Source organism: Dipodomys ordii, unplaced genomic scaffold (assembly GCF_000151885.1).
Source record: "Dipodomys ordii isolate 6190 unplaced genomic scaffold, Dord_2.0 Scaffold43, whole genome shotgun sequence".
In the NCBI taxonomy this organism is placed as follows: domain Eukaryota; kingdom Metazoa; phylum Chordata; class Mammalia; order Rodentia; family Heteromyidae; genus Dipodomys; species Dipodomys ordii.
The window spans coordinates 7,610,644-7,638,246 of NW_012267259.1; the positions used below are offsets into that span (position 1 = coordinate 7,610,644).

At 43.1% G+C, this 27,603-nt stretch overlaps 1 protein-coding gene across 1 annotated transcript; it reads left to right on the forward strand.

The window, feature by feature from the left end:
• Positions 1 to 9,531: 9,531 nt before the first annotated feature.
• On the forward strand, positions 9,532 to 16,901 carry St8sia3 (ST8 alpha-N-acetyl-neuraminide alpha-2,8-sialyltransferase 3). Its single transcript, XM_013018928.1, has 4 exons — positions 9,532 to 9,816; positions 11,232 to 11,354; positions 14,397 to 14,954; positions 16,237 to 16,901. The coding sequence occupies exons 1-4, from the start codon at positions 9,590 to 9,592 to the stop codon at positions 16,517 to 16,519; spliced, it is 1,191 nt and encodes a 396-aa protein (XP_012874382.1). The 5' UTR covers positions 9,532 to 9,589; the 3' UTR covers positions 16,520 to 16,901.
• The last annotated feature ends 10,702 nt before the right edge of the window (positions 16,902 to 27,603 follow it).

Sequence of the window (27,603 nt, forward strand, 5' to 3'; positions counted from 1 at the left end):
CAGGCACCAAAGGCTCACGCCTGTAATTCTAGAGATCAAGAGGCTGAGATCTCAAAATCATGGTCCAAAGCCAACCTAGGCAGGAAAGTCTGAGAGACTCCAATAGACTACTCAGAAAAAGCTGGCAGCAGTGCTGTGTTTCCAGTGGTAGAGCATTACCCTTGAGCACAAAGAAGCTCAGGGATAGCACCCAGTCTCTGAGACCAAACCCCAGAACAAGAAAGAGAGGGGGAGGAAGAGGGAGAGAGGGAAAGAGGGAGAGAGGGAGAGGAAGGGGGAAAGGGAGAGGGAGGGCTACACAAGGAGGCCATGATGCAAAGCAAGAGAACAGAAAAAGAGACCTAAGCTAATCCAAAGGACTGGAAGATTGGGGCTGTCAAAAGCAGACACATGTATGGGCAGCATTTTAAAGAACTGTTTTGTAGGAGGAAGAAAGTTGGTGTGTCCTGTGCTGAATGGATTGGGTTTAACAAGCTGGTGGCACAATTGATAGATAGGAAGGACTGGATACAGGCCAGGACTGCATAGAAATGAGATCTGCCCCATAGATGTGCTCATTCATGCAGTTATTTAGCATGTATCTGGCCTTGTGCTAGATCCTAGTTCTGTGAAAATGAAGAGAAGACAGCCTTGCTCTCAAACAGCTCACATCTCCATGTCTACAACTTTGAAAATAAAGGAGCTTTTGCACATCACAGAGAGAGAGAGAGAGAGAGAGAGAGAGAGAGAGAGAGCTAAACCCCTGCATCTTTCAGACAACAGTAAGAGCAAGCTGAGATGGGCAAAACGACCTGTGATGATGCACAAGAAAATAAGACAGAGAAGGAGCCATCAGAGAAGAGTAGATAACCAGGAGAGTATCATTTCCCAGAAGCCAAAAGAGGAGCAAGTTTAAAGAAGAAATTAGCATCAAAAGGCCCCAGGCTAGTAGCAAAGGAAAAGTCATTGAATTTGACATGAGGATTGCCATTGGTGAGCTTCTAGCAATGGCTTTTGATCCATGTGGAGCAGCAGAAGTATTCAAAGCTTTAAAGCACATGGATGCAGGGCAGCTAGCCTCAGCATCCTCATTCAGTTGGTCTAGAGTGAGTTCTAGACTTAGATATTACTTTTCACTAATTCAAGCAACTCTCCTGCTTAAATAAATTTTAGAAACAATGTTATAAAAAAAAAGTGATCACAGAATCTGCTCTATTCATTAACTCCTTTTAGCCATTCTGTAAAACAAGCATGTTTCAGAACATTAGGGTGTACATCATAAATGCATATTTTTGTGCCAGTACTGGGCCTTGAACTCAGGACCTAGGCACTGTCCCATAGTTTTTTCATCCAAGGCAGGTGCTCTACCCCTTGAGCCACAGCTCCACTCTGGCTTTGTGGTGGTTCATTGAAGGCAGAAGTCTCATGAACTTTCCTGCTCAGTCTGGCCTTGAGGCAGGATCCTCAGATCACAGCCTCCTGAGTAGCTAGCATTACAAGCATGAGCTACAGGCACCGGACAGTGTATTATCTTTATTAGACTATTTACAAAATAAATGTATCAAAGGAAGTTAGAAGTGTTGTTTGAAAGGTTGTTATTTCCGAAGAGTGATAGCTGGTGCAGCTAGAGAGCCAAGAATTAAAAGAGAAGAGAGTTTTCAGTAGAGAAACTAGCAGTCTTCACATCCCACGTGGAATTCCCTCTGACTTACTGTGTGATTTAACCTTTTGGTGTCTCATCTGTGAAATCAGAATAGAAATACTTGCTGTGCCCAACTCACAGTTTTCTTGGAAGGTCAAAGTGGGATAATAGATGTGAGAATACTTTGAAAATAAAAAGATTGAAGTGCTATAAAAAATGTAAGATTTAGAGGACTGTCAGCATTCTGTCCCCCCTCCCAAAGATAGCCCTAAAGATAGTGATTATCAACTGTAAAGACCCACGTGAAACTAGCATCCATTTCTATACTGAGCTCACAAAGACAGCATCCTTTGATAAGCACTCCCAGCACCTAGCTGAAGGTCTAATGCAGGCTGCAGCTCTGGGTTTTTCACAGCTAGCTTTGTACAGGATCTATAATAGATGTAGTTTCCACAGACTTGCAGATCTCGCTTAAAACTGCTAACTAACATAGACATCCAACATCAAGCCTGAAGAGAATAGGAAGACACTGTTGTAAAGGTTAAAAGGTAAATTTAATGTTATGAGGTCCCCATTTAATTATCCTAGCTATGGTTATAGAAAAACGGGGAGAGGGGTACGAAAGGACAAATTGAAAGACATCTGTGTCAACAGGCAATGTCACAGGACCAGGAAAGTCTGACTCCCCATGAGGGTAGAGATGGATTGTTCTAGATCTAAGCCAAATCACCAGCAGAATTCAGTGACCAGCTTGCAGTCTCCTTGGGTACCTGGATATGCCTCCATCTACATAAATGTCATGACAGATATCTGTCCAAGAAACGAAGCATACTCTTCTCAATTACCAGCCCCGCCCCCCATAACACTAACACCTGCTATGGTTTCCTTTAATCATGGATGACAGTAGGCGAAGAATCGTGTTACAACATGCCTTCCATTTACTCATAGTTGGATGTTTTCCTTAGATTGAAAGAAAAAAGTACAGGAAACAAAACGGTCATGGAAATAGCAGATATAATAGTTGAGTTCCGTGTCTTTTTTTCTAACAAGCAACTTGAATTCAGGGGAAAAATTAAATGATAAAGTTCCTATCTGGGAGTTAAGGCAGGTATCAGATTGCTGGTGCAAGCATCACAGGTAACATCAAGAAGATCAGTTGCATTCTCCCCTCTGAGCCTGCCCTGGCTCTCTCTACTACCCGCAATTGCTAGCAGAGAGAAGGTGCTAAGAACCATCTTGACCTGCCCATACCTGCTGTGATCTATCCAACCTCTTTTACTAGCTTCAAACCTGCCTTTCTCGGAGGGGCAGGCACTCAGAAGCCAGCTGCTCACTCGTCCTACACCGTCTACAACAGGACTCAGAACCTGTCCTGTGTGAAACTGTAAAACCACAGAACAAAGAGATCTAGGGTTTTTCACAAGTTTTCACTAATTGTCTAATTCTTTAAAGAGTCCCTTTCCTTGTGTTCCGGCATTCGAGTGGGAAGCTTTTCCTGTGAAGAAAAGAGGACAGAGTCAGTAGGAGAACTGTATTCTTGGCTCCTTTTGTTTTTGTTTTGTTTTTGGTGCCAGTCCTGGGGCTTGAACCCAGGGCCTGGGTGCTCTTTTGATCAAGGCTAATGCTCTGCTCTTTGGGCTACAGTTCAGTTTGTTTTGGAGCTTAATCCGAGATGGGTTTTATGGATTTTCCTGCCTTAGATCTCAACCTCCTGAGTATCTAGGATTGCAGGCATGAACCAGTAGCATCTGGCTGTTCTTGGGTCCTTTCTGGAAGAAACAAAATGGCTATATGAGAGAAACATCTTTCTCCCGCCAGTGTTCAGAGCCTAAGCTTTTCACATGGGAGAGAGCCAGGTTTAGTGAAAACGAACTAACTTTGCAGTCATTTCTCCTATATGAAAATGCCATCTTTTCAAAAGCAGATGGGACCTTGGCCAAGTTATTTAACCTCCCTGAATATCTTTCCCATCTATCTATCGAAATTAGTAAAAATAGAATCATGTAGAATTTTTGTGAGTGTATCTGGAGTTGAAATGTTGAGGTTCACAAAACAGATAATGGGATAGCTCAGTCTTTATTTTTAATTTTGTGCTCCTAGTGAGTCTGAAATTTTGAAATATTGGGAAGTTCAGGGACCTCTAACCCCTAGGAATCCCTGTGAACACAAGACAAGAACTCTCCAAAGGGGAAGAAGGGGCCAGAGCTCAGGGAACTCAGCAGCTCATCCTCCAATAACAGCCCCCATTTCCCACGTAGAAGCGGTGCTCATCGATAAATCAGCAAGCGGCAGTATGTTTTGCAAAATTACATGGACATCTTGATGTTTTTATCCTGTTAGAATAATACACAAAACAGTGGCTTCTTTCTCCTGCTCAACAAAGCTGTGATGTTGACAATTACAGTTTCAGAAGTACAAGGTACAAAGACTTCCCCAAAACTGAAAGATGAAAGCTAAAATTAGATTTCTTTATAAAGAAAAAGAAAAGGGGAAAAAACCTCCCCCAGGGCTGAGGTAATGCTATTGTAGCTGCTCTAAATGATAGGTGATTTTTCTGTACCCACTGTGAATACAATAATGAGTGACAATAGACATACACATAACTTAAGATCTAACTGTAATGTTATTTTTCAAGTAGCTTCTCCAACTACAATGCCTCAGCCTTCTAGAAAAAGCAATCATGCAAACAAGTCAAACGTCAAAAAGTCTCTGCAAGGGCCTAGGAGATTAACACAATTGAACATAATAGCTCCTTCCAAACCATTTCTTTAGAGCCTGGAGTCCAAAAAGCTTGCAGCCTGAAGACAGCTTTCCAAATATATTTTATTTATTCCAGGAAGGGGGGAAAAGACTATGTGAAGTTCTTGTATGCCTTTCACATACAGACACTTCCCTGAGCTTTAAAGAAAAGCATTCATCAGTGGGCACGAAATGAGTAATTCCTCCGCTTCTAGAAAACATAATCGTTGCAAACATCTGAACTGTTCAAAGCTATGCAAAACATCTTTTGTGGAGACACTGGCAAGAAACCTTGAAATAAATGTCATTTCAAACGAGTCTCAGCAAATGAATGCATCCTGCAAGCCTGCTGTGGGATGCATAGTGAATCTCTGGACAGCAGTAGTGTCTCTAGGGAGGATAACCAAGACGTTGAGAGATAAGGGTAGAATAACAGAAGGAGCTTTCCTGTTCCCAGTGCACCCTTCCCTATATTTTATATATGTGCATGTGCTAATTTAATCTAATTACTTAATTTAATTAACGATGGCCTCTTCAGCAGCTCGGGCATCCCAGTGGAACAGATGATCTGCCTCAGTAATCAGTCCGAGGGACTGGCCTTCTCTCTGGCCTGGACTCAGGTGTGCTGTAGAGCAGACGTGTCCCCAGCCTTCTTTCCTGTGCTGGCCCTGAAGGGATAAATGAGAAGAAGATGCATCCCCCAGCGGCCAGCACAGGGCTCCATCCCAAATCACCCTTTCCCCAGTCCCAGAGTAAGCCATGGAGTTGCCACTCTGTTTTTTTGTTTTTGCCTTCTTGCTTCTACACCTCCCTGTAAACTGAAATTATCATAACCTAAAAATGAACTTGGAATACTTAATACACCTCAGCCACATGCTGCCTTCGACAGGCTCTGAACACTTCTGTTAGCCAACACGTGAGCAAAATCAACTCACACAAAGCTGCGTTTGGAATAAAGTGGTGGATGCCTCCTGTGATACAGATATTTACCTTTATTGAATATCTGCATTCAAAGGAAAATTGCTGGCCACACAGTACTCTACGGAGTCTCACATGCTCAAGCTTAGGACTACTTGCCCCACTGGGGAGGGCAGCTCACTATCTTTTCTTTTTAAGAGAGAGGATGGAACTATATATGTGACCAGCCTGCAACAAGATCAACATTTAAACTGAATGGCGATGATTTTCACACCACTGTAATGCTGAAAAATCATAGTCAGGGACTCTCTATCTATCCTCAAAAGAATGGAATAGAGATGGAATGAGATTCATTATATAAAATCCCTAGTATAATATCCAACAAACAGCAAGTGAGCAACACATGCTGGAGACATCACTATCATCTTCTTCATCATCACTAAGAGTAATAGAAATAATTGGTCCCCACTGCTAAAGAAGAATGGTTTTAGGGCTGGGAAGTTGGCTCAGTGGTAGAGCGCTTGCCTTGGATGCATGAAGCCCTGGGTTCGATTCCTTAGCACCACATAAGCAAAAAGAAAAAAGCCGGAAGTGGCGCTGTGGCTCAGGTAGTAGAGCGCTAGCCTTGAGCTGAAGAGCTGAGGGACAGTGCCCAGACCCAGAGTTCAGGCCAACTACCAGACCCAAAAAAAAAAAAAAAGAATAATGGTTTCAGCCCTCCTGGATTGCTCCCATTTCCAGCCCTCTGTCCTAAAACTCACTCAAGAAGCACGGTGGATTAGTGGCAAAGGTGGCTTCATAACCAGGCATCTTCTCCTTAAGCAAATCCTTAATGCTATTTCTTCTACTATAAAGTGAGATTAGTTGTGCCTTTCACATAGGATAGGACCAAGAATACACAGAATGTCTAGAAGGCACCTGGCACATAAGTGCTCGAAGAATCCTGGCTGTTCTTGCTTTACTCCAAGGAGGAAGCTTATCTACACAGTGTCGATAAGCTGAGCCTTGACTCTAGTGGCTGTACACTCTTGCTCTGTCCAGCTGTGGCCCCTCCATCCCTGCAGACATCATACATCTTTCTTCTCTCTGTTCATCTCAGAACTTTGACACTTCCTCTGATCGCAATGACTCTATCAATGAACTCATGCAGTGTTTTTTTCCCCTGTGGGGAAAATAGAAGTCAGAAGCCCAAAGGAGTACAAGATCCTTCTTTTGTGGCCATTTTTAGACTCATTGGAAACCAAGATGCCAAGCCCATAGCATGCTGAAAGAACTCTAGTCACATATGGCCAAAAAGGAATTTCCCATAAGGCCTCTCTCTGAGCTTCCTGCACAAGAATATCTGTGCTGTCTGGGCAGGGTCACCAGCAATACCTCGACGCCTTATTTAGGAATGGTTCATCAAAGAAAATTGCCTATTGGTTAATTGATACATTAAGGCATATTGGGGCTTCTGTCATGGGGTCAGGCTGGAAAGACATTGGGTCTATCAGTAAACATTCATTTGAGCCAGCATTTCATCCCAACTCCATAGTATTTCATCCCAGCTTCATCCATCTACTCCAACTACTCCATCAATACAGTGTAAATCATAACCATTGTTCTTGATAAACTTGGAGCAGTTCTGAGCAGTTGTGCTTGCGTAGACCCCCGCCAACTCCTTAGTTTGACCTATAGGTTCTTCACAATTAGACCCTAACTCTCCTTATTTTTTTTCCTTTTGACAGTACTGAGGTTTGAACTCAGGGCCTTGTGCTTGTTAGGTAAGCACTCTATCACTTGAGTCATGCCCTATCCCTTTGGGGCTTTAGTTATTTTTCAAATAAGTCTCCTGCTTTTTTGTCCAAGCTGGTGTTTGGACCTACAATTTATACTTCCCAAATTGTCAGGGTTACAGGTGTGCACTAGCAGGCCTGATCTCTATGTACTTCTTTGAGGGCAATCATCTTATATCTCTTTCTGTTCCGCATGTCCACCATAATCTTATTTGCCGTCTACTCTTCCCTCTAACTGGAACATCTCCTTTTAACTCCTTCACCCAATCTCAATGTGGCTCTGTGAATTCGGACTTTGTGGAGACAGAGGTCAGTGCTCACATCTCTCATGAGCCCTCTGTTGTAGAGCTTCTTACAAGAGGAGTCCCCTGGTTTCCATCCTTTCCCCCTATAAGACCATTAAGCATGGTGGAGTTAAGAGTGACTTTATAACCCCTGTAAATTCTGATTTATTGTTAATTTTCACCCCCTCCCAACACAGGGTTACCAGAACTAGAAAAACTAGATGGGAGTATGGAGGTACAGGGGCAGAATGTTTTGTTTCTTGCCGAATCTCTCTCTCTCTCTCTCTCTCTCTCTCTATATATATATATATACACACACACACACACACACACACACAGAGGCAAACATAATTCTGTTATTATGAAGGTGTTGTACAGAGGGGTTACCATTTCATAAGTAAGGTAATGAGTACGTTTCTTTTTGGACAATGTCATCCTTTCCTTTGCTTTCCCCCAGTTTTTGCTCATGTCCCTGCCCACAAGTAGAACCTGTTTGGGAACAGTGCTGTAACTTTTGCCTCTTCTGGTTTTGGCTTGCCAGTCCAAGATATACTATCTCCAGGGAGGAGCTGGGCCCTTTCGGACCATCCAAATAGAGAAAATCTTTCACAGGAGAGCTCTGGTCTCCAGAGCAGTGAGCCCACCCTCCCTGTGGGACAGTGTTGGAAGATAAGACATGGTCTGGGCTCTGTAGAAGATTACAGTCCCAGTCCCAGAGCTCACCCCGCCAAGAGACCATAATACCAGGCCCGCCCTAATAAGCCTATAAGGCAAGAAATTCAGGGCCTAAAGAGGTATTTCCAACTCGAGAGGGGAAAGTCTTAGCTTGCTTTATTGGGAAAGGCTCTCAAAAGCCCATGTGTCACCTCCAGCTTTCTTCATGAGTGTTTACTGGTCAGTATTTAGAGCAGCAAGCCATTGGTAAAGCTGAGCCTGGAGAGGGTCATAAACTAATTTCAAAAGAAACATGTAAGCTTTCCCTGAGCACCCAATAGCAAATGGACTAATTTGCATTCCCAGTACACATCAAAATGTATAACTAGTAAATAGGGTAAACCAAATTTAAAGTCAAGCAATAGATGGCGATGTGAGTTTTTCCTTCCCAGCAAGCCTGTCTTGTGTGCTTCTTAAACTCCTGAAGAAAAACAAACAAACAGATTTTTGTGTATTTATAACTTTTTTTTTAACTTCTATGTAACTCAGGCCACCTATTCCAGCCAGAATGGGGATTTCAGTCAGGATTAACTGTACCATGGTTCACGTGCCAGGTCTGGTCAGCTCAGGCCCAAGCACCTTGTATACTTGCTGAGTACATTCTGCCAGGCACAGAGAGAGAGAGAGAGAGACAGAGAGACAGACAGACAGACAGAGACAGACAGAGACAGACAGACACAGAGACAGAGAATGGATGAGACACTCATCACTCACCTTGCAACTTTACTGGGGATGAGCAAGTACGTGTGTTGAGCATAAAAGGGAGATGAGGAGGGGAGGGGGGAATTCTAGAAAATTCCAAGGATGTTTTTCAAGAGCTTTCCATGTAGGCCGACCCCAGCGGCTAGGACCTTTCTTGTAGGGATGTTTTGGCGAGGTGCTGCCCCACGGGAGTCGGGGCGGTGCCTGGTGAGGAAGGAAAAACCATCCATCCTGCATCTCTGAGAAGCACCCAGATGGTGTTTATCCTCCACGGTAGCAAATCCGGTTATTTATCTCCCTGTTCCTGATGTATTTTATAAAGGAATGAATGGTCTATTAAACTAAGTTTGGGCGGCTGCCTCGTTGGCAGCCACTGTGCCTCGCGAGTCCCCTCCACCCGGGAGGCCGGTGGCGTGGGCTGCAGGCTTCCAGCCTCCATTTCCCCTCCCTCCGCCGCCTCCCCCTTCTCCTCCCCCCTCCCTCGGGTTATTTGGGAGATTAGAGTTCATTAATTAAATCCTGTGCTCAGATCGAAGCGTAACATTATTCCAATCACATTTATCTTGCAGGCGGCGACGGAGATGGCAGCCTAGCGGGGAACGCGGGGGGATCCTGAACGGGCGGCGGGAGACGCACGGCGCGGCCACGGCGCCGCCGCCGCCGCCGCCGCCGCCGCCGCGCCGCCCCTCCATCTTCCCGCCCGGCCCCGGGGGTCGCGCTCACCCCGCGCCCGCCGCGCCCGGCGCCCCCGGCCATCCCCACCGGGCCCGCGCACACGCGCGCACACGCGCGCACACACGCGCGGACACGCCAGCCCGCCGCTTCCTGGCCGCTCAATGGGCCGATTTGCCCCTACGATCGCCCTGCCTTCAGCCCAATCCGGCATGAGAAATTGCAAAATGGCCCGGGTGGCCAGCGTGCTGGGGCTCGTCATGCTCAGCGTGGCCCTGCTCATCCTGTCGCTCATCAGCTACGTGTCCCTGAAGAAGGAGAACATCTTCACCACCCCCAAGTACGCCAGCCCGGGGGCGCCCCGAATGTACATGTTCCACGCGGGATTCCGGTGAGTGGCGGCGGTCCCCGCTGCGCTCGGGGTCGCGGTGGGGGGCCTGCGGGTCGTGGCCAGGTGTGCGGGGGTCAGGGAGGGAGTAGGGGAGACTGGAGGGACGGGGGGGGACCAGGAGAAGTGGGGGGGGCGCTGAACGGGCTTCTCCCAGACTCCTGGAGCGGGGTGATGCGTGGTCTTTCCTCTCTTCCCCACCCCCTCCCCTTCCTTACTTCACCCCAAGCCCCTGTTCCCGATCGAGGCGTTTGCCTTTCTCGCTATCCCCTCCCCCATGGGGGGGGAGGGCCGGGCTGACTGGGAACGGTGGAGGGGGGGGGGCGGAGGCCGGGGGACCGGGATGACTGAACCCACAGATGGACGCGCGCGAGGTGAGCGCCCTCCCCGCGCGCCATCCGCGCCCGCCGCGGGCCGAGCTCCGGCCGCTTTAATGGCGCAGGCGCCGACTCCCCTCACGCCCGCCTCTCCTCCCCTCTGCTCATCAAAGGATGCGCGGGTTTCTTCCCTCCGAGTCCCGGGGGCCGTCCCGCCACCCCACCCACTCCCCGCCCTCCTCCCCCTCTCCGGGATTTCTGCACACACACACCCCCGCGCCCCTCCGAACTGCGAGCTGCCTCTAGGCCGCCCACCCCCGTCCGGGGTGGAGCCGCACCCCGGGGCGCACCCCCAGCGCGGCCTCCCGCAGCCGGTGCAAAACGCAACCTGTGGTCCGAGCCGAGCTCGGATTGCGAAACCGGGAACCGCGCCCCTCCCCCGCCAGGGCCGGGGAGGGAGCGAGGAGGCCGGGGAGGCCAGCTCCCGGGGGCCCCCCAACTCCGCTCGGCCTCCCGGGGTCCTGACGGGGGGGGGGGTCTCCGCCTCGGGCTGGAGCCTGAGATCACACTCGGGCTCGGGAAGGAAAAGGTTAAGGCAGGAATCACCTCCCACCCCTGGCCTTCCCCTGAGTCTCCGGTTTCCTCTGCCCTTTCTCCAAAAATCAATTCCGCGGGGCGGGCGCGGGCGGGGGAGGGGGTGGGGAGGAGGGGGAGCGCTGTCCGCGGTGCTGACTCCGGGTCCCCGCCGCGCAGCCGGCCTGCAGCCCCGCGCGGGGCTCCCGCCCCTGCTCTCTGCGTGACGGCCATTTTATGGTCTCTCCGGCACCCGGAGGGATGGACAATGGAGACCAGAGTCCCTAGTTTCCCTTCTGTCTCCCGGGAGTGTGCGGGAGCAGAGAGTGGGCCGAAGGAGCTGGGGCGGGATGGGGTCCGCGCCGGTGCCTCTGCCCTCCCCCCTCGCCCCGTCTCCCCTCCGCAGCTCCCCCCTCCACCCCCACCCCGCGCTCGCAGCCGGCTTGGACCTTGGGGCGGGGGGGGGCAGCCTCGGCTCCCCCTCTCTGAGGCCAGCACGTTTGTCTGTACCCCCCAACCCCTCTCCAGGTCGCAATTTGCGCTGAAGTTTCTAGACCCGTCGTTTGTGCCCATTACGAATTCTCTCAACCAAGAACTGCAAGAGAAACCTCCTAAGTGGACATTTAATCGGACAGCGTTTTTGCACCAAAGGTAGGATAGGAGGGAAAAGATCCAATAGGTGGTGTTGAATTCTGGAACGCAAACAAAACAACAAGCAAACAAATCCCAAACAACAAAACAGCTATCTCTTCTCCCCCCCCCCCCACACACACACATACTGGGTATATTTGTTTTTACATTGCACTCCTGGCTAAATGCAAAAGATGAGAATTGATAACCCTGTCAAATGTGTGGCCTCTTTCAAAAGAATACATCAGAAGGACCAGTTAGACTGTAAATATCCTTACATTCCCCATGCACTTGCTAATTTGGGCTTGATTAAGCAACATTACCAAGTCTGGCTAAGGTCTTCCAAAGCTGTCCATTAAAAGAGACAGACAGACAGACAAACAGAGAAAGAAAGGAAAGAAGAGAGAGAGAAAGAAAGAAAGGAAAGAGGTTATCCAATTTATTTTTATTCTGTATCTGAGAACTTATTCAAACACAGAAGACTTCATGATGTGTTTCCCTCAACTTACCAGTGAAGATGTGAGCCCAAATGGGCATAGGTAAACAATGATTTTTGTTTTTATTAGGCTTTTACAGCTTTTAACTGATTGTAAAGTGTCAAACCTCGTTCATTATTGCAGCCTTGTTTAATGTACGATTTATTAAAATTTTTGTTTATTCTTGATGCTATTTTGATGCACTCTTTGAACCACGAATTAGTTATTACTCATTCCTTCTTGGCGTTTCTCTGCTCAATGCAATGTGAGCCATCTAGTGTATTCATTAGGAGAATGAATACTTATTTTACAAATCACCATTTTTATGGAGTTGTATTTTGGTCGTAGCATTTCTAGTTATTACTCTTTTTAAAAACTGTAATCTACTGGCAGAATTTAAACAACTCCAGTGGATATCCATGGTGTCAGAAAAATACTGTTTATTTGGTGGCATCATGTGATTATGATTAGTTTTTTAAATATTTATGTTTAATTAGAAATTAGTTAATGAAAATAATTCACACTAAACCCTAGAAATGTTTTTTTAACTGTTGAGTTTTAATCTATTAATTTTATAGACAACCCAGAATGATTTCAAGGTAGAACACATTATCTTTCCCCAAAACACATTGATACATTTTTAACTAAATAAAAACATTCTCCCACACTAGGCCATGTGACTCTAATAATCAGTGAGAGTGCTTTTTTCTGAAAATTTCCCTCCTTTCATCCATTTATTAGATAATCTTTCATTTTTACCAGTATCACTTACATTTGTCTTTATAAAGCTTGTAAGAACAGTATTTGTAACTTTGGAAATTCTGAATTGAAGATGTCCGTTTATATTGCGCTACACTTTACAAAATAAAATCGTGTTTGAAATAAAAATCCAAGCAGTTATGGCATGCAGAGAAATGTAAATACTTGGAGAAAGTTATGTTATGTAAAATAAGTCAGGCCCAGAAAGACAAAGGTTTATAAGCCAAAATTAGCTTATAAGCTCATAAGTAAATACATTGGGTGGTATGCAAGTATATACAGATGTATGAACTGAAATGTGGCACATTCAAGGGAGAACTCAAATAGTATAATTCCTTAGAAAGGCAAAGTCTTTCAAAGTTCAACAAAATAATCACCAGGAAGCAGATACTTGAAAGGGGTGAGGTGGAATCAAGGGGAAATGGGTGGACAAATGAAGAGAAGAAGCGAGAAAGAAATGTATATCCTACAAAATTAAGAAAAGTGAGAGAAGGGATGGGTTGGAAGGGATGGGTGGGAATGTTAAAAGGGGTGACATTGCCCAAGATGCATTGCATTCATAAACTATTTCGCTAAGTTGTAGCTTCTTTGTACAACTACTTAAAGATAATTTTAATTCATTTTTAAAAATTCATAACATGCAAAGCATCTTATTTCATACCTGCAACTGTTTAGGCAAAAGGCACAGGAGTTTCAGTGTGGTTTTTTAGCACTGGAGAAGCTTACCAACAAAGTCGTGTGATATTGGTCCCTTAAATATTTTGTTTTTCTTTAACTTATTTTATGCCATCTTTAAATAGTTGTACCAAAGGGTTTCAATTCAGCATGTCAATTGATGCCATATATCCTAATCACATCTCAATGTTGAGACTTTAAAAAGAGACACCCAATTTTAGTTTAAGCCCAAATGAAAGCAACCTGAAGATCATTTTAAATATCACTCTTGCCTTGCTTATGTTCGACATCATACAGAGTACATATACACATGCTTCACATTAGAGTATACACGTGTTTAAAATTTTTAAATATATTTTATAGTACATTTTTATATACACTAAGTTGTATATAAAATCAAGCAGAAAAATACCTATTTTATTATCCAAACGTCTTAGATGAGATACCTCATTTTTATTAAATAGTCATCTATCCCCAATGCCATTCTCATTTTTAATATTTCAATAATACATAGTGTTGTACTGACTCACATACTTAGTTCTTATTTGGATACCAGTGATACTTGATATTTCTTGAATACTGCAAACAAGTAGTCCTTTTGTTTAAAAACTCAAAGTCACCGATGTTTGTGCATTAACATAAGCTCTTTGGGGCTTTTGTAAATTTTCTCCCTGAATTTTCTGACACAGTTTTGCCATCTATCTCCTCTGTGGTCAAATATGCCTCTCTAGTAGAGAAAAAAACTAAGAAATGGCCAGGCACCGGTGGCTTACGGCTCTCAGGAGGCTGAGATCTGTGGATCATGGTTCAAAGTCAGCCTGGGCAGGAAAGTCTTGAGACTCATCTCCAATTAACCACCAGAAAACAGGAAGTGGTGCTGTGGCTCAAGTGGTAGAGTGCTCACCTTAGCTGAAGAGCGCAGGGACAGCTCCAAGGCCCAGAGTTCAAGCCCCACGACCAATTGGAAAAAAAAAAAAAAGGTTATATCCAGAACTTGACTGAAAGGCGAGAACATGGGTGTACATCTCTTCAAAGACTTGGGTAATGAATGTCTAGTTTCACTTAGACTCTGTGTGCTGAGATTCTTGTTTGAATGGAATGGCAACTCAGTTCTTTTTGAATGGAATGCATTTAATGTTTCTTTTTATTTTAGGCAAGAAATTCTTCAGCATGTCGATGTAATAAAAAATTTTTCTTTGACCAAGAATAGTGTTCGGATTGGACAGCTGATGCACTATGATTATTCCAGCCATAAATATGTTTTCTCGATTAGCAATAACTTCCGGTCACTACTTCCAGATGTTTCGCCCATTGTGAATAAGCATTATAACATTTGTGCTGTGGTTGGCAACAGTGGGATTCTGACAGGGAGCCAGTGTGGACAAGAAATAGATAAATCCGATTTCGTTTTTCGTTGCAATTTTGCCCCTACGGAGGCTTTCCAAAGAGATGTTGGAAGGAAAACCAACCTTACCACTTTCAACCCCAGCATCTTGGAAAAATATTACAACAATCTTTTGACCATTCAGGACCGTAACAACTTTTTCCTCAGTTTAAAAAAGCTTGATGGGGCCATTCTTTGGATCCCTGCGTTTTTCTTCCACACTTCCGCAACTGTTACCAGAACATTAGTTGACTTTTTTGTTGAACACAGAGGTCAGTTAAAGGTTCAATTGGCTTGGCCTGGAAACATAATGCAACATGTCAACAGGTGTGTATATTTTGTTAAATTTAGCTCTTACCCCACCAGATAGCAAATCAATATTGTAATCTGTTGGGGTGGGTAATATGTTTGGTTCCTTTAATATTTCAAGTTTGTTTTGTTAGGTTAGTATTTTAGAGATTTTTCTTTCTTCTATGAATGAATGAATGAGTGAATGAATGAATGAGTAATTCTAGTTAAGAAGTTTGATCTGCCTCCTAGCTGGTAGCTAAGTGTTAGACAGATTGATGTTTCATTTGTCTCCCTTCTCTAGTCCTTGTCTTCTTTTTAATAAGCAGACACGAAAATCACCACAACTCAAGAATTTTCTCTAAATGAATCGCTGTCTCCTAATGATTAACTTATACCAAACAAATACTTCCTTTTTTTAATAACAGGCAATTGGCTTAAAATTGTTTAAATCCATCTAATTAAGTCATAATTTGTACCTCTGCCTTTATAACATGACTGCAAGTTATAGTGTATTTATGCCTATGAAAAGGAACAACAAAATACCATGTGGAATATTTTATGAACTTGTTGATTTCTTACAATTCGATAGACTGATTAACTTAACATAAAATTTTTATCTAATCTGCTGGTTTTCAATTCTGTCTGAATATAGGGACCACTTGGAGAGTTCTCTAGTAACCAGAGAATCCTTAGAGATTTTTTTCCCCCTTGTAGATTAGTCTCATCCTGCTGTCCCCTAACGTTTTCCAAATTTAGTTCACTTAATCTCCCAATGAAGGAAGAGTCGTTGTGTGTGTCTCCAGAACAAAGGGTAATTCCATAATTTATAGTCCAATCTTGAACCTTTTTGAGGAGAGGCAGAGAATGGGATACTATTAGTAGGAACAACAGGATAGCAGACATAAATTGGGACTGTCCCCATTTCCCAGGAAGTATGGCTACCTTTCCAAGGGGTAATGGGAGCCAATGTTTCACCTTAAAAAATGAGTCAAATGACATACAAGGAGCAGGAGTTTTTTTTTTTTTCTTGCCCAAAGTCACTTCCCCAAATGAGCAGAACCAGAATTGGAAGGCAGGTCTTCTGCTAGCCTGTTGTGTGTCATTCGACTTCATTATTTTTCTCCCCATATGTTCAATGTCATTGACTTTAAGTTTCATCTGGAAGGGGAAATGTCAGTAGGATTGTACTGCAAGATGGATTTATCCCCACCACTTGACCAGTCTAGACAATCCCCATCCAGCCCAGTCCTGTTGACCTATTTGATTGAAAACCTTCCAACACTGGCCTCTGAATCCACATGTACTTATCGTTTCACAGGTACTGGAGAAACAAACATTTGTCGCCCAAACGGCTGAGCACAGGCATTCTTATGTACACCCTGGCATCAGCAATATGTGAAGAGATACACTTGTATGGATTCTGGCCTTTCGGATTTGACCCCAACACCAAGGAAGATCTTCCGTACCATTACTATGATAAAAAAGGAACCAAATTTACCACCAAGTGGCAGGAGTCCCACCAGCTTCCTGCTGAGTTTCAGCTACTGTACCGAATGCATGGGGAGGGGCTCACCAAGCTGACTCTGTCACACTGTGCCTAAGAACTCCAACGGAAAGTGCCAAAATGGTGTTTAAAAAGTGCCCCAACTTGAATTGAATAGTCTTCAGAGTAGAGCCCTAGAGACTGTGTTAGAAGGCAAGTCTGCCACTTAAGGAAAGATGTCTTCTCTCCCTCTTTCGCACTGCTCTCTGAATGGACTTAGCAGACTTAACAGGACAGAAGCATTGAAGCCACACAATTTAAACTTGGTTGATAAAAGGGAATGTTGCGTTTGGAAATATGCTGATAACAAAATGGTTTAAATTATTTTTGTGTTTGTATTTTACTAAACTGCCTCCCACTGGTTGAGGTGTAGAGCTGCACTTGGAAATGATCAGAGGGCTCTGGACAATTAAGGCAGAATTTATTTTGCCAGTGGGATCTATTTCCTTCTTTCCTTCCTTCCTTTCTTTCCTTTGTTTTCTCCCTCCCTTTCTCTCTCTCTTCCTCCTTCCTCTCCTTCCTACCTTTCTCTTCCTCTCCCCTTCCCTCTTCTCCTTCTCTACCTTTACCTACCCCTCTCAATATCTCCATTTCCCTTGCTGAATCACCATGGAGTTTAGTAATTTGCTAGGAATCCCTACTGAATTAGCTTTGCTTGTGTGTGTTGCACCTGTATTTGATGTGTTCGAGGCTCTGGGTAACTTTGATAACTGATGAATCCCTCGTGATGACTTTTATAAGAAATGCCTCTTATGAAGTCCTCCCTCATCCATAGGGTCATTTTACAGAGGTGGTCCGTCTTGGGTGAGTAACCTGTGATGTAGTACATCTTTCACTAGCCTAAAGGAAGTGTCTGGCAGGTGGCATCGCATCTGTTGGCATGAGTGCAATTGTGGCAGATAATAGCACTGTGGGCTCACCAGCCAAGGGTATTCTGGCCTAGATTTACTGCCTCCTGTAATCCCAACCCAGGTGTTGTACTGGGCATTCTCCCCGAATGTGGAGGTGACGAGTCTGCTTAAGAGCTCAGGGCACATAAAGGAAGAGGCATGTTTAGGCCATTTGAATCTTGTATTCTCTATCAAGTGTTAGGACTGTGTTGCCCATTCAGAGATTTTTAAGAAACAGAAGGGTTGGGGTAGGGGAAAAGCCATGGGGTTGGCCAGGTAGGCCCTCGTGTGAATAATTCTGAGGTGAGATCATTTTCAGTAACTGTGCAGACTGCCACCCACATAAACACCTGCTTGTTTCCTTCTAGACAGTTGTAGACTCTGAGTATCCCATGCTTCCACTGAAATCTAGTCTATGTGCCTCTCTATTAAGCATGTTGAAAGGAAAAGCCATGGTGCAGTGGCAAAACTTGGTAGGAAATAGCTCTTGGAATTTGAGATTCTGTAGACCTGCCATGAAGGAATGTGCTGGCCACTTTGCCTTTTCATTACTTCAGTCTTCGGAGTAGAAACCACATCACTCCCACATTGCTGGCTTTTTACTAAGCAGTATTTTGCTCTTCCAGTTCAGCCCGAAGTCTGGCCAAGTGGATGTTAAATTTTAATGAGAGTTTCTTTCTGCCTTCCAAATGCCAGTCAAGCACATTTGTTCTATGTTTGAGTGGCTTAGCTCGTTCTCTTCCAGAAATCTCATCTAGATTGCTTACTGTGTTACAAATACTGGTTTTAAAAATTGCTGTTATTTCATGCCCAGCTCCTGTCCTCTCTGTGTGAAGGTATTATGCCCCAAACTGAATACCACCAGGACTGTCATCCTTCTGCTTATGTTCTGCCTGGTCCTTGAATTGTTCTTTTCTGAAAGGTAGTCAAAGCAGATTACACAGACTCAGAGGTTAAGTCGTGAAAGAAACTTCCAGCTTCGAGTCTTGTATCAGCTGTGGCAGGTCTTACAATATGTGGGAATGGCAACTGTCCAGATAGATGGGGAGAAATAGAACATTTCAAAATGAGAAACACTAAACAACACAATATGTGAAGTCCTTTCAAGGGAAGATTTTAAGACATCCTAAATGTCAAGGGTACGTTTTCATGGGTATGAATACCCTATCACGTTTGGCCCTTGTCATCTTACAGAAGCAGAGGATGCTACTACCATTTCCATGCTTTGCTGGGTTAGGACCACTGCAAGATTGATAACTGCTTGGAGTGAGTCGTTGGCTCTTCCTAACCTTTGTTCATTGGTTACAGCTAAGTGATATTAAGGCCAGTACTACCCACACAAGGCTCTGACTCCAGAGTTTTGATCCCAATGTACTCGTTTTGTTTTTACTGAACCCAAATACTTAGATTCTTTGAACTAGGCAAGTTAAAGAGCAAAAAAAAAAAAAAGAATTCCCAAAAACACTGAGCTATTTAAATTTGGCCTCATTACAATGCCAAGGTTTTGGGCTGTGTTGTTTGTTTAAGTTCAGGGAGGTTTTTCTTTTTAATCTTCAAGCATATTATGCCATCTTTCCCACCCCTCACTATCATTTTAACTATAAATTTAACAGGAGCTCAAAATAGTGAGGGAACAGACTCGTGTCCAGAGCTAGAAAGGCCTGGCTTCTAGGCAAGATTTCTTGGAGCCGATCCAAAAGACCACTGATAACCTTTGTCAAAATGTTTTCTGAAAAACCAAGCACGATGCTGTGTGCTTATAATTCCAGCACATAAGAGATTTAGACAGAGAAATTATGAGTTCAAGGTTAGCTTGGGCTATATATTAAGGTCCTGTTTCAAAAATAAAACAGAAGTTCACAAATAAAATAAAAAAAATAAAATAAAATAAAACAGAAGATTCGAAGCTCTCCTGTAGGACTTAATCACAGTTCACATAGTTTAAAATTTTATTTACAAGCGGGATGCCAGTGGCTCATGCTACTATAAGCCTAACTACTGAAGAAGCTCACGTCTGAGGATTGAAGTTCAAAGCCAGCCTGGGTAGGAAAGTCTATGAGACTCTTATCTTCAATTAACCACCAAAAAGTCAAAAGTGGAGCTGTACCTCAAGTGGTAGAGTGCTAGCCTTGAACACAAGAACTCAGGGACAGAACTCTTGCCCTTGAGTGTAAGCCCCAGGATTGGCACTTTAAAAAAAGAAAAGAATCATTTAATCATTTACAGCCTAAATCCTATTGTGAAAAGAAAAAGTGTAGAAAAAAATAGATGCACTATGTGGCTAAAACATACATCCCAGTTTTCAACACATAGTATATGGCAGCGTTTACCTTTTTTTTATTGTTGGCTGTCCCCTGAACTTGTAGGTACAACCTAGCAAAAATAAGATACTAGCTGATTGTACAAAATCCCTTTTTGGGTTCTATAAAGACTGTCTCAAAGATTAACCCTATATAATCACTGTCATGACCAAAAGAAAAAAAACAGATACAATAGGTGCATAAAGCATTTATCCCAATATTATATAGTGCCAGGACACTGTGAAGGAAAGAGCCTTTGAGATTTTCTAGTTCTAGTTCTTGACTATAGATGAGTGCATGGAGACACACCAAGTGGCTTGTCCAAGTGTGCATATGTGGTTAGTGGAAAAACTCCAACTCCCCATTTGACCTCGGTATAAAATGAAGATAGGGATCCTCAGGGTACAAAAAGTAAATAAAATGGCTGTGAAAAAATTCTAAAGAATATTCTTAATTGTACAGCATGCCTACATACACAAGTGCTCAGAGATAACATGTTCTGCTCCCCAAATGAAAGAAAGAAACTCCCCTAGGTAAACCACTGTTTGATACGTCATAGTTCTGTTACTGGTGGTTTACTATTGACAGCTGAAATCTTATCCAGTAATCTATTCATCTTAATAAAAGATGTTTTGGTCATCTGTATGCATAATTTAGAAGCTGAAGCTTGGAAATGTTTATGTACTTTGCTCTTGTATAATTTTTAGCAAGGGTCCCCTTAAGAGATACTTTCCTTATTGTAAGTCATTTCAAGAATACTTTTGAATTACAACACTTAGTTCAATGTGCTAAGATGTACAAATAACAATGAATACTTTGGGTGGGTCTATGTGTCTTCAAAATGAGACTGAGCAATTTTCTCCATCATTGTTGGGGTGTACCAGGCAAAATTTCTGTCTAGCCTCTCTCCTTCTTGAGTGTGCATAACTGATCTTTTGCTCACAAAAGGTAAAGAACCCGGATGGACCTCCACGGGTGCTGGGGATTTAGGGAATCTTGGCTGGCTGTTTGGCCTGTCTGGACTCTGTGGCCCACTTAATCAAGGCCACAGATGAGCTGATGGCAAGGACCAAATGGCTCTTTCTCCCTCTCACTGTGACTGTTTTGCCACATAGATGTCATATTGGAGATGGAACACATTTTAGAATGTCATTATTGTTATTATGCGGCATTTCTGAACATTTATTTTCTTGTGATTTATTGATAATATATGTGTTTGAATAGATGTTTTTATCCTCAATGAAGTTCATTCTCTTATTGATTGCAGTGGAATCACAGTGAAAACAGCCTGTTGCAGAATAACTGACTGTAGTCTAAGATGACAATAGGGTTCTGGGGTTAAAACCTGGTTTATGACTCCGATCCATTCTCTAACAAAGGTATAGAATGAGGAACTCTTCAAAATACAGTTCCATTTGTGCTCCTCACCACAAACCTTTGTCTCATAATGTCCTGGGATAAATCCAGCTCAAATAGATTTACAGGTGATTTTGATGTGGCCAGCATTTGGAAACCATATGCCATTTTGACAAGAACAACCAAATGCTTATTACTCTTCAGGCAACTCATATCAAATGTTCCCTAAAATAAGTATGGCACACGGCAAGGTAGACTTGGCCATTCAACTTGTTAACTCAATGGATTGGACTGGCCATTTGTAATTTGTAAGTGAATAGTCATTGATGAAGCTAGGCAGAATGGAGGCAAGCTTGAGAAAAATGTGAGCATTGCTGCTTTGATACACTTGACTCCAAGGCTAGTTCGTTCTAGTTCACTCTCCATATTTCAGATTCAGATTGTAAATCATGTATCTTTATGAAGGGATACATTGAAAAAAAGAGAAGTTAAAAGATTCATTCAAATTCAATTGGAAAGTGGTTCCCAGATCCCAAAATAATCTTGATTTCTCAACCTCCAAGTCATGCCCAAGATGTAAAGATCTCCCAACTAAAATGAAACCAAGCCAGGTGCCAGTGGCTCACACCTGTAATCCTAGCTTCTAAGGAGGCTGAGATCTGAGGATCAGTTTGAAGCCAGCCCAAGGAGGAAAGTCTGTGAGACTCTTATTTCCAATTAATCACCAAAAGAAAAAGATGAAAGTAGCGCTGTGGCTCAAGTGGTAGAGTGCTAGCCTTGAGCTGAAGAGCTCAGGGACAGTGCGCAGGCCCAAACTTCAAGCCCAAGGACTGGCAAAAAAAAAAAGAAGTCAATTAAAAAAAGGCAGTTTAAAGAACAAAAAAAAAATCTAAGACCTGCCCCATACCATCAAGGTGGTGAGCTGTTCCTAGCTACCTTCTTCCCACCTCTGTTGGGTAGGGTAACACCATCCTTTTGGCCAGACTTCTCTCTATACCTGTGCACATACAAAGCCTTTAATCATCAGAAGTACCCAAGAGTTCCTTTGATTTCCTTCTGTGTGAATCAGAAACAGCTTTAGCTCTGATGTGCTGCTAAATGTTTAATGGCCAGCTCTGCAGAGCTAGCATTTACCTATTTCCATGGTGTAAATACTCACATTATAGCCAATCTCAAGCTACTAACTTAATGTCAACAAGCTAAAAATGGAACTGCTTTCAAGAGCAAATAGGAGTTGGCTTCATTACAAGTCAGCTCCTGCATAGCACTGCCTGGGCTATTCTATGTCCATGAGTACCAGATAGAGGACGGAAGCAAAGATTTTGGGGGAAGATGCTCAAATTCCCTTTTCCGCTCAGAAGTTCACTAATCTTTTAGTGGACAAGTTATCACAAACCTTTCAACAGATCTTCAGCACCCTAGATTGTCAACCATTGTTCTCCTAATTTCATTGACCTACCAGGCAAATATTCTCAATTTAGCTGCCAATGAAACCTTTCTGGCTGATCTTTCCTCCTTTTTTTATATTTTAACCTTATGATCTGTTGCCTAATTCCCTGATTCTGTGGTTTTCTCTGCTACCCTTCTGATGAGACATCACAAGATGTACACATAGCCATAAAAAGGGAAGAACAGGGCACCCACCTCCACAAACTCCAACAGCTCCATAGTATAAGATGTCTATTTGATCAAGGGACCTTCAGCAGAACCCCATGCCAGGAGTATGTGTGTGTGAGGCAGAGACAGACACAGACAGACAGACAGGCAGGCAGACAGACAGAGAACTCATCTTCAGAAAAGTTCTTAGTGATCAAGAAACACCACAGAATTTCTGGGGTTTTGGGGTGCTGAGTGAGCAGGCATTTCAGAACAACATGTTAGGCTTAGCAAGTAGAGGACTAGACCCTGAAAAGAGAAAAAATATCAACAAACACATGGCTACTGTAGCCCTGATATATGGAGTGGTAGAGCAACTCTTTCCTCACCACTGGTTGCGTGTTCCCTACTGAGGTTTAGAAATCAGATACCCTTAACCCACAGAGCAAGCTGTGTTTGCAAACTGAAAGTTTCCAAAGTCATTTTTAGGTGTTAATTAGATTCTTTGGAAAGCAGGGTTGGAAAAAAAATGTATTCAATTCCTCAGACACCGTGAATGGACATAGATTTTATTCTGCATGTAGTGAATCAAAGTTAGAATGTGAAGGACCGAGCCTTTCTTAGCTATAATAGCCTACAGAATGAGGGCATTTCTACCAGGTACATGTTTGAAACTCTAGTTGGACATGAGTTGCAATGTTATGTTTTAAAGGGCTAGGGGTATACCTATGTTTCCTGTTCTTCTTGATAGCTTTTTTTCTCTATACTGAGCAAATTCCATTTTGTTTCAAATGAGTCAGGTATGTGTTCTGTCTGTTGTTGTTTTTCCTAAAGTAACACTTTCATCTTCTGGCTTTTTCTCCTGACATCACAGAGATATGCCCATAGCCACAAGCATTTGACTGATCAGCCTTATTAGTACAAATCCACAACAAACTAGCCATTCCCATAATATTTTTGGCTAGGAAAATAGGGAAGAAAAAGTTGGCAGACAATGGGAGAGAGGTTTGGTCAACAGGTACAAGTGTAATAAAATACAAAAGAAGGAGGATTTCTCTGTGAGATCTAGAGTCTAGGACAATTTGCACATTAGAAATGCATTAGCTTTACTTTCAACATTAACACTGGAATTTTCCCAGGACACAGAACAAACATGTTCGAAACTCACAAAGTAGAACCATTTATTGACATAGGATAGTCATCTAAAACCATAGTAAAACGTGACTGATTTAGACAGTATTTCAGGTATAGATCCTATCACCACATCCGCAATACAGACTGAGGTTCAGAAGATCAGAATGACTTCTCTGCCCAGCTGGAATTGGAGGAATGGAGGTGATCTCCCAACTGCTACCATGACCACACTCTGCTGTCTCTAGTCTTTAAATAGGAGGCTGACAATCCATTGTGAACATGTACATTTGAAATTGAGATTAACGACTGTTGGTGATCCTTTTGGGTTCACTATTTCATTTAAGAACTAGTTTTACATCACATATGAGTGTACAATGAGAAAGAAAACTAGAATGATGAGACCCACTGAGAGTAAGTGTAAATTATTAAAGAAATGAGCAAGAAGCATATGTCAGGGAAACTAAATGCCTCTTGTCCTGTTGTTACAATATCCTCCTTACTTCTTACTTCCTCCCCCCCATATATGCACACACATTTGATGGCATTTATTTTTGGAAAATGCCATTTTCTGATGAGATACTGGTCAGGAAGACTTCACTCCTACGCACAGCCACACCAGAAATCCTCTCGCCCTTTGGAAGAGCTGTCCTCAGGAATATGACTTGGCTGTGTCTGGTGAGAGGCAACCTGGCCCTCAAAAACCAGCTGCCTGAAGGTGAGGGCCACAGAGACCTGGAAGAAGCCAGTGGCTATGGGACTGAGAACCATGTAAATATCTTCTGCCTTCTTGGTGAGCAAGGATGATGATCCTCTAAGAGAAGGTAACGGCGTGCATATTGTGAGTGTAAATTGTAAAGACAATGCAATGGTTTGCTTCGACAGCTCGCCCCCAAATGTACCTGTTCCGTGTGACTGCCTGCCTCTTTGCCTCATGTGCCAAACTCAGTACTGAATGCATTGTTTTTAAATAAACTTGTTTTCTTGTGCATTGGAAAACACTGGTTGTGTCTGTGCCCCGTTTGGGAGTCCCTTCCCCCTCCCCGGCCCCCATCCCTTACCATGCTCACTCACCCACACTTCATGCCATGAAGGGACAATGCATCACCTTTTCTCATTCTCAGTAATTGTGAGGCCTTCTCCTGGATGATTGTACAACTCTGGGCAGGTTGGACTTGTCTGTCTGCAGCCATGAGCCAGTAGCAAATAACAACAAGCTGCCCCCATGAACACTTCTTTCATAGATATTTTAAATGTGAATCATGCAACAGATTGTAACATTTCTACTATTCATGAAGTGTTATGATAGTTACAACCATGTAGATCCTTTTATTTAATCAAGAATTGGGTGAGATGGTAGAGTGCTTGTGTGATGTATTTGAAGCCGTGGGTTCAGTCCTCGGCAACACAAAAATTAAAAGTGAAAGAATTAGCTGAAGGAGAGAAGCTAATGGACTTTCATGGTGTGTGTCTTCGCTGTGTTACAAGCTCTACCTTCTGCTAAGCTGGTAACTTGACCTGTTTTATTCCTATTATGCTCCTGGGATCTAGAACAATATAAGGAGCTCAGTCAGCTCAGAACCAACATTTACAGAATGGACAGGGGGATGGATACATGGACAGATGGATGCATCATTTAGTCCGTGTTTCAATTCAAACCTTTTTTAAAACCTCTCTTCCCATGATCAAACCTATACCACGGACACCAAAAGTCTTGCCTCTCCTCTACTAGACAAATATTCGTAGACTGAATGAGTGAATGAACAGTCCTGGGAATGTTCTTTCTCAATATCCATGCTGAAACATCAAAAATGTCCCAGCATTCTAGAGTACCACAACCCATCCTCTTGTCCCTAGCAGACTGAAACTTCAAGCAAAAGAAGAACCAAAAGGCTGATTTTTTTTTAAATCTCGCCTTCAGTCGGTATGACTGCATCTGAGAGGGATTGTTGCTCTTTAATTCAGACCTAAAGCTCTTGTCACTTACTTCATATAACATGGAGTTGGGCACCAGATACAAACTTAGCAAAATCACAATTCATATCATGAAAGGAATAGAAAGTCCCATTGGGGAAATGATTTGATATATTACAAGGGGTTATCTTTTATCCTGACCTGTCCAGGATGTTGGAGAGGCAGGTGAGAAATGGGGAAGGGTGACCCCATTCAATTCTAGTAAAGCAGACAAGAAAACTTTTAGGGGCAAAATGTAATGTCAGGGTCTTTTCTCCTTCCTTCCTTCCTTCCTTCTTTCCTTCCTTTCCTTCTTTCCTTTCTTTCTTTCTCTCTTTCTTTCTTCCTTCCTTCCTTCCTTTCTTTTTCTTTCTTTCTTTCTTTCTTTCTCTTTCTTTCTTTCTTTCTTTCTTTCTTTCTTTCTTTCTTTCTTTCTTTCTTTCTTTCTTTCTTTCTTTCTTTCTGTTGTAAGTCTTGAACTCAGGGCCTGGGTGCTGTCCCTGTACTCTTTTGCTCAAGGCTAGCACTCTACCACTTTTGAGCCTCAGTGCCACTTCCAGTTTCTGAGTCTCACGGAGACTTTTCTGCCTGGCTTCAAACCTTGATCTTCATATCTCAGCCTCCTGAGTAGCTAGGATTATAGGTGTTAGCCACTGGTGCCAGCTCAAATCTATCTTTTCTAGGAATGATTTGCTAGCATGAAGGCTCCTCCTAAAACACATGCATACACACAAAAGCACTCACACAGAGGCGGGGGGGGGGGACAGAGAGAGAGAGAGGTGAGAGTTGTTCCAAGTTCCCAAACATTTCACAAACTAGCAAAACATGAAATTGACACCAAGTTTATTGCCTAGGGATGATTAGTACAAATTAAACATTTTTAGAGAAAATTCTTTCCTAAGAAGATGTACTGTCACTATTTGATTGAGACAACAAGGATTGTTTTTGTTTTTATTATCTTAACGTAGCTGTGCAAAGGAGGTTTCCTTTGATATGTCCTTTTAGGAGTACAACACATCTTGATCAATGTCACTCTTTCATCATTCTCCCCATCTAGCCCAGCCCATCCATTTCCATCCCCTCAATTTCCCTGGTTCCTTTTCCTCATGTACACTTTGAATAGTATGATTACCTTTCCCCACTCTTCCTCTTTCCATTGTCTCCTTGACCTCACCCCCACCCCCCAGACACCTCAACTTCCTGCTTTATTTTGTTAGATTCCGAGCTATTCAAAGGAGTTCCACCACAGGATTTCTCCCCTGCATCTACCTTATTTTAGGTAATGATTTTACATATATATATATATATGCATATGGCCCTGGAATATTTTACATACATACTTATAAACTAGATCTAACTTCCACATATGAGACAAAACATGTCCTTTTTCTCTCTGGGCCTGACTTCACAATTTTTTCCAGGTCCATTCATTTCTCTGCAAATAATGTAATATCATTCTTCCCTGGGGGATGTGTAAAATTCCATTAAGTGTATATGTGTGTATATGTGTATATATATACATATAACTGTAACATTTTTACAGAATATTTTAAAAGAGAGAAATCCCTTTCATAAAAGAAACAACTTGTTCCCAGGGCTCCCAGACCAATAAGGAAGCCTGGGGGTTTGCTTCAGTCTAAGAGTGAAGTTCCTACGTCACTTAAGGCTTCTGCAGGCTGTAGGGATCCAGGAACAGTTCGTGCCAGCCTCAGGTCGAGGGGTAGCCATTGGCAGTGTCACTGGAGAGTGGGATAGGCCACTCTAAAGACTCAGTCATATCATTCAGAATGTCATAGGTGATCAGGAAGATGGAGATTTGATAAAGTTCCTAGGAGAAACAGAGTTGGGGAGGAAAAATGACATGACTAGATGCATTCTTCTAACAAGCCATGATTAAAGCACCTTGTTGATATTCC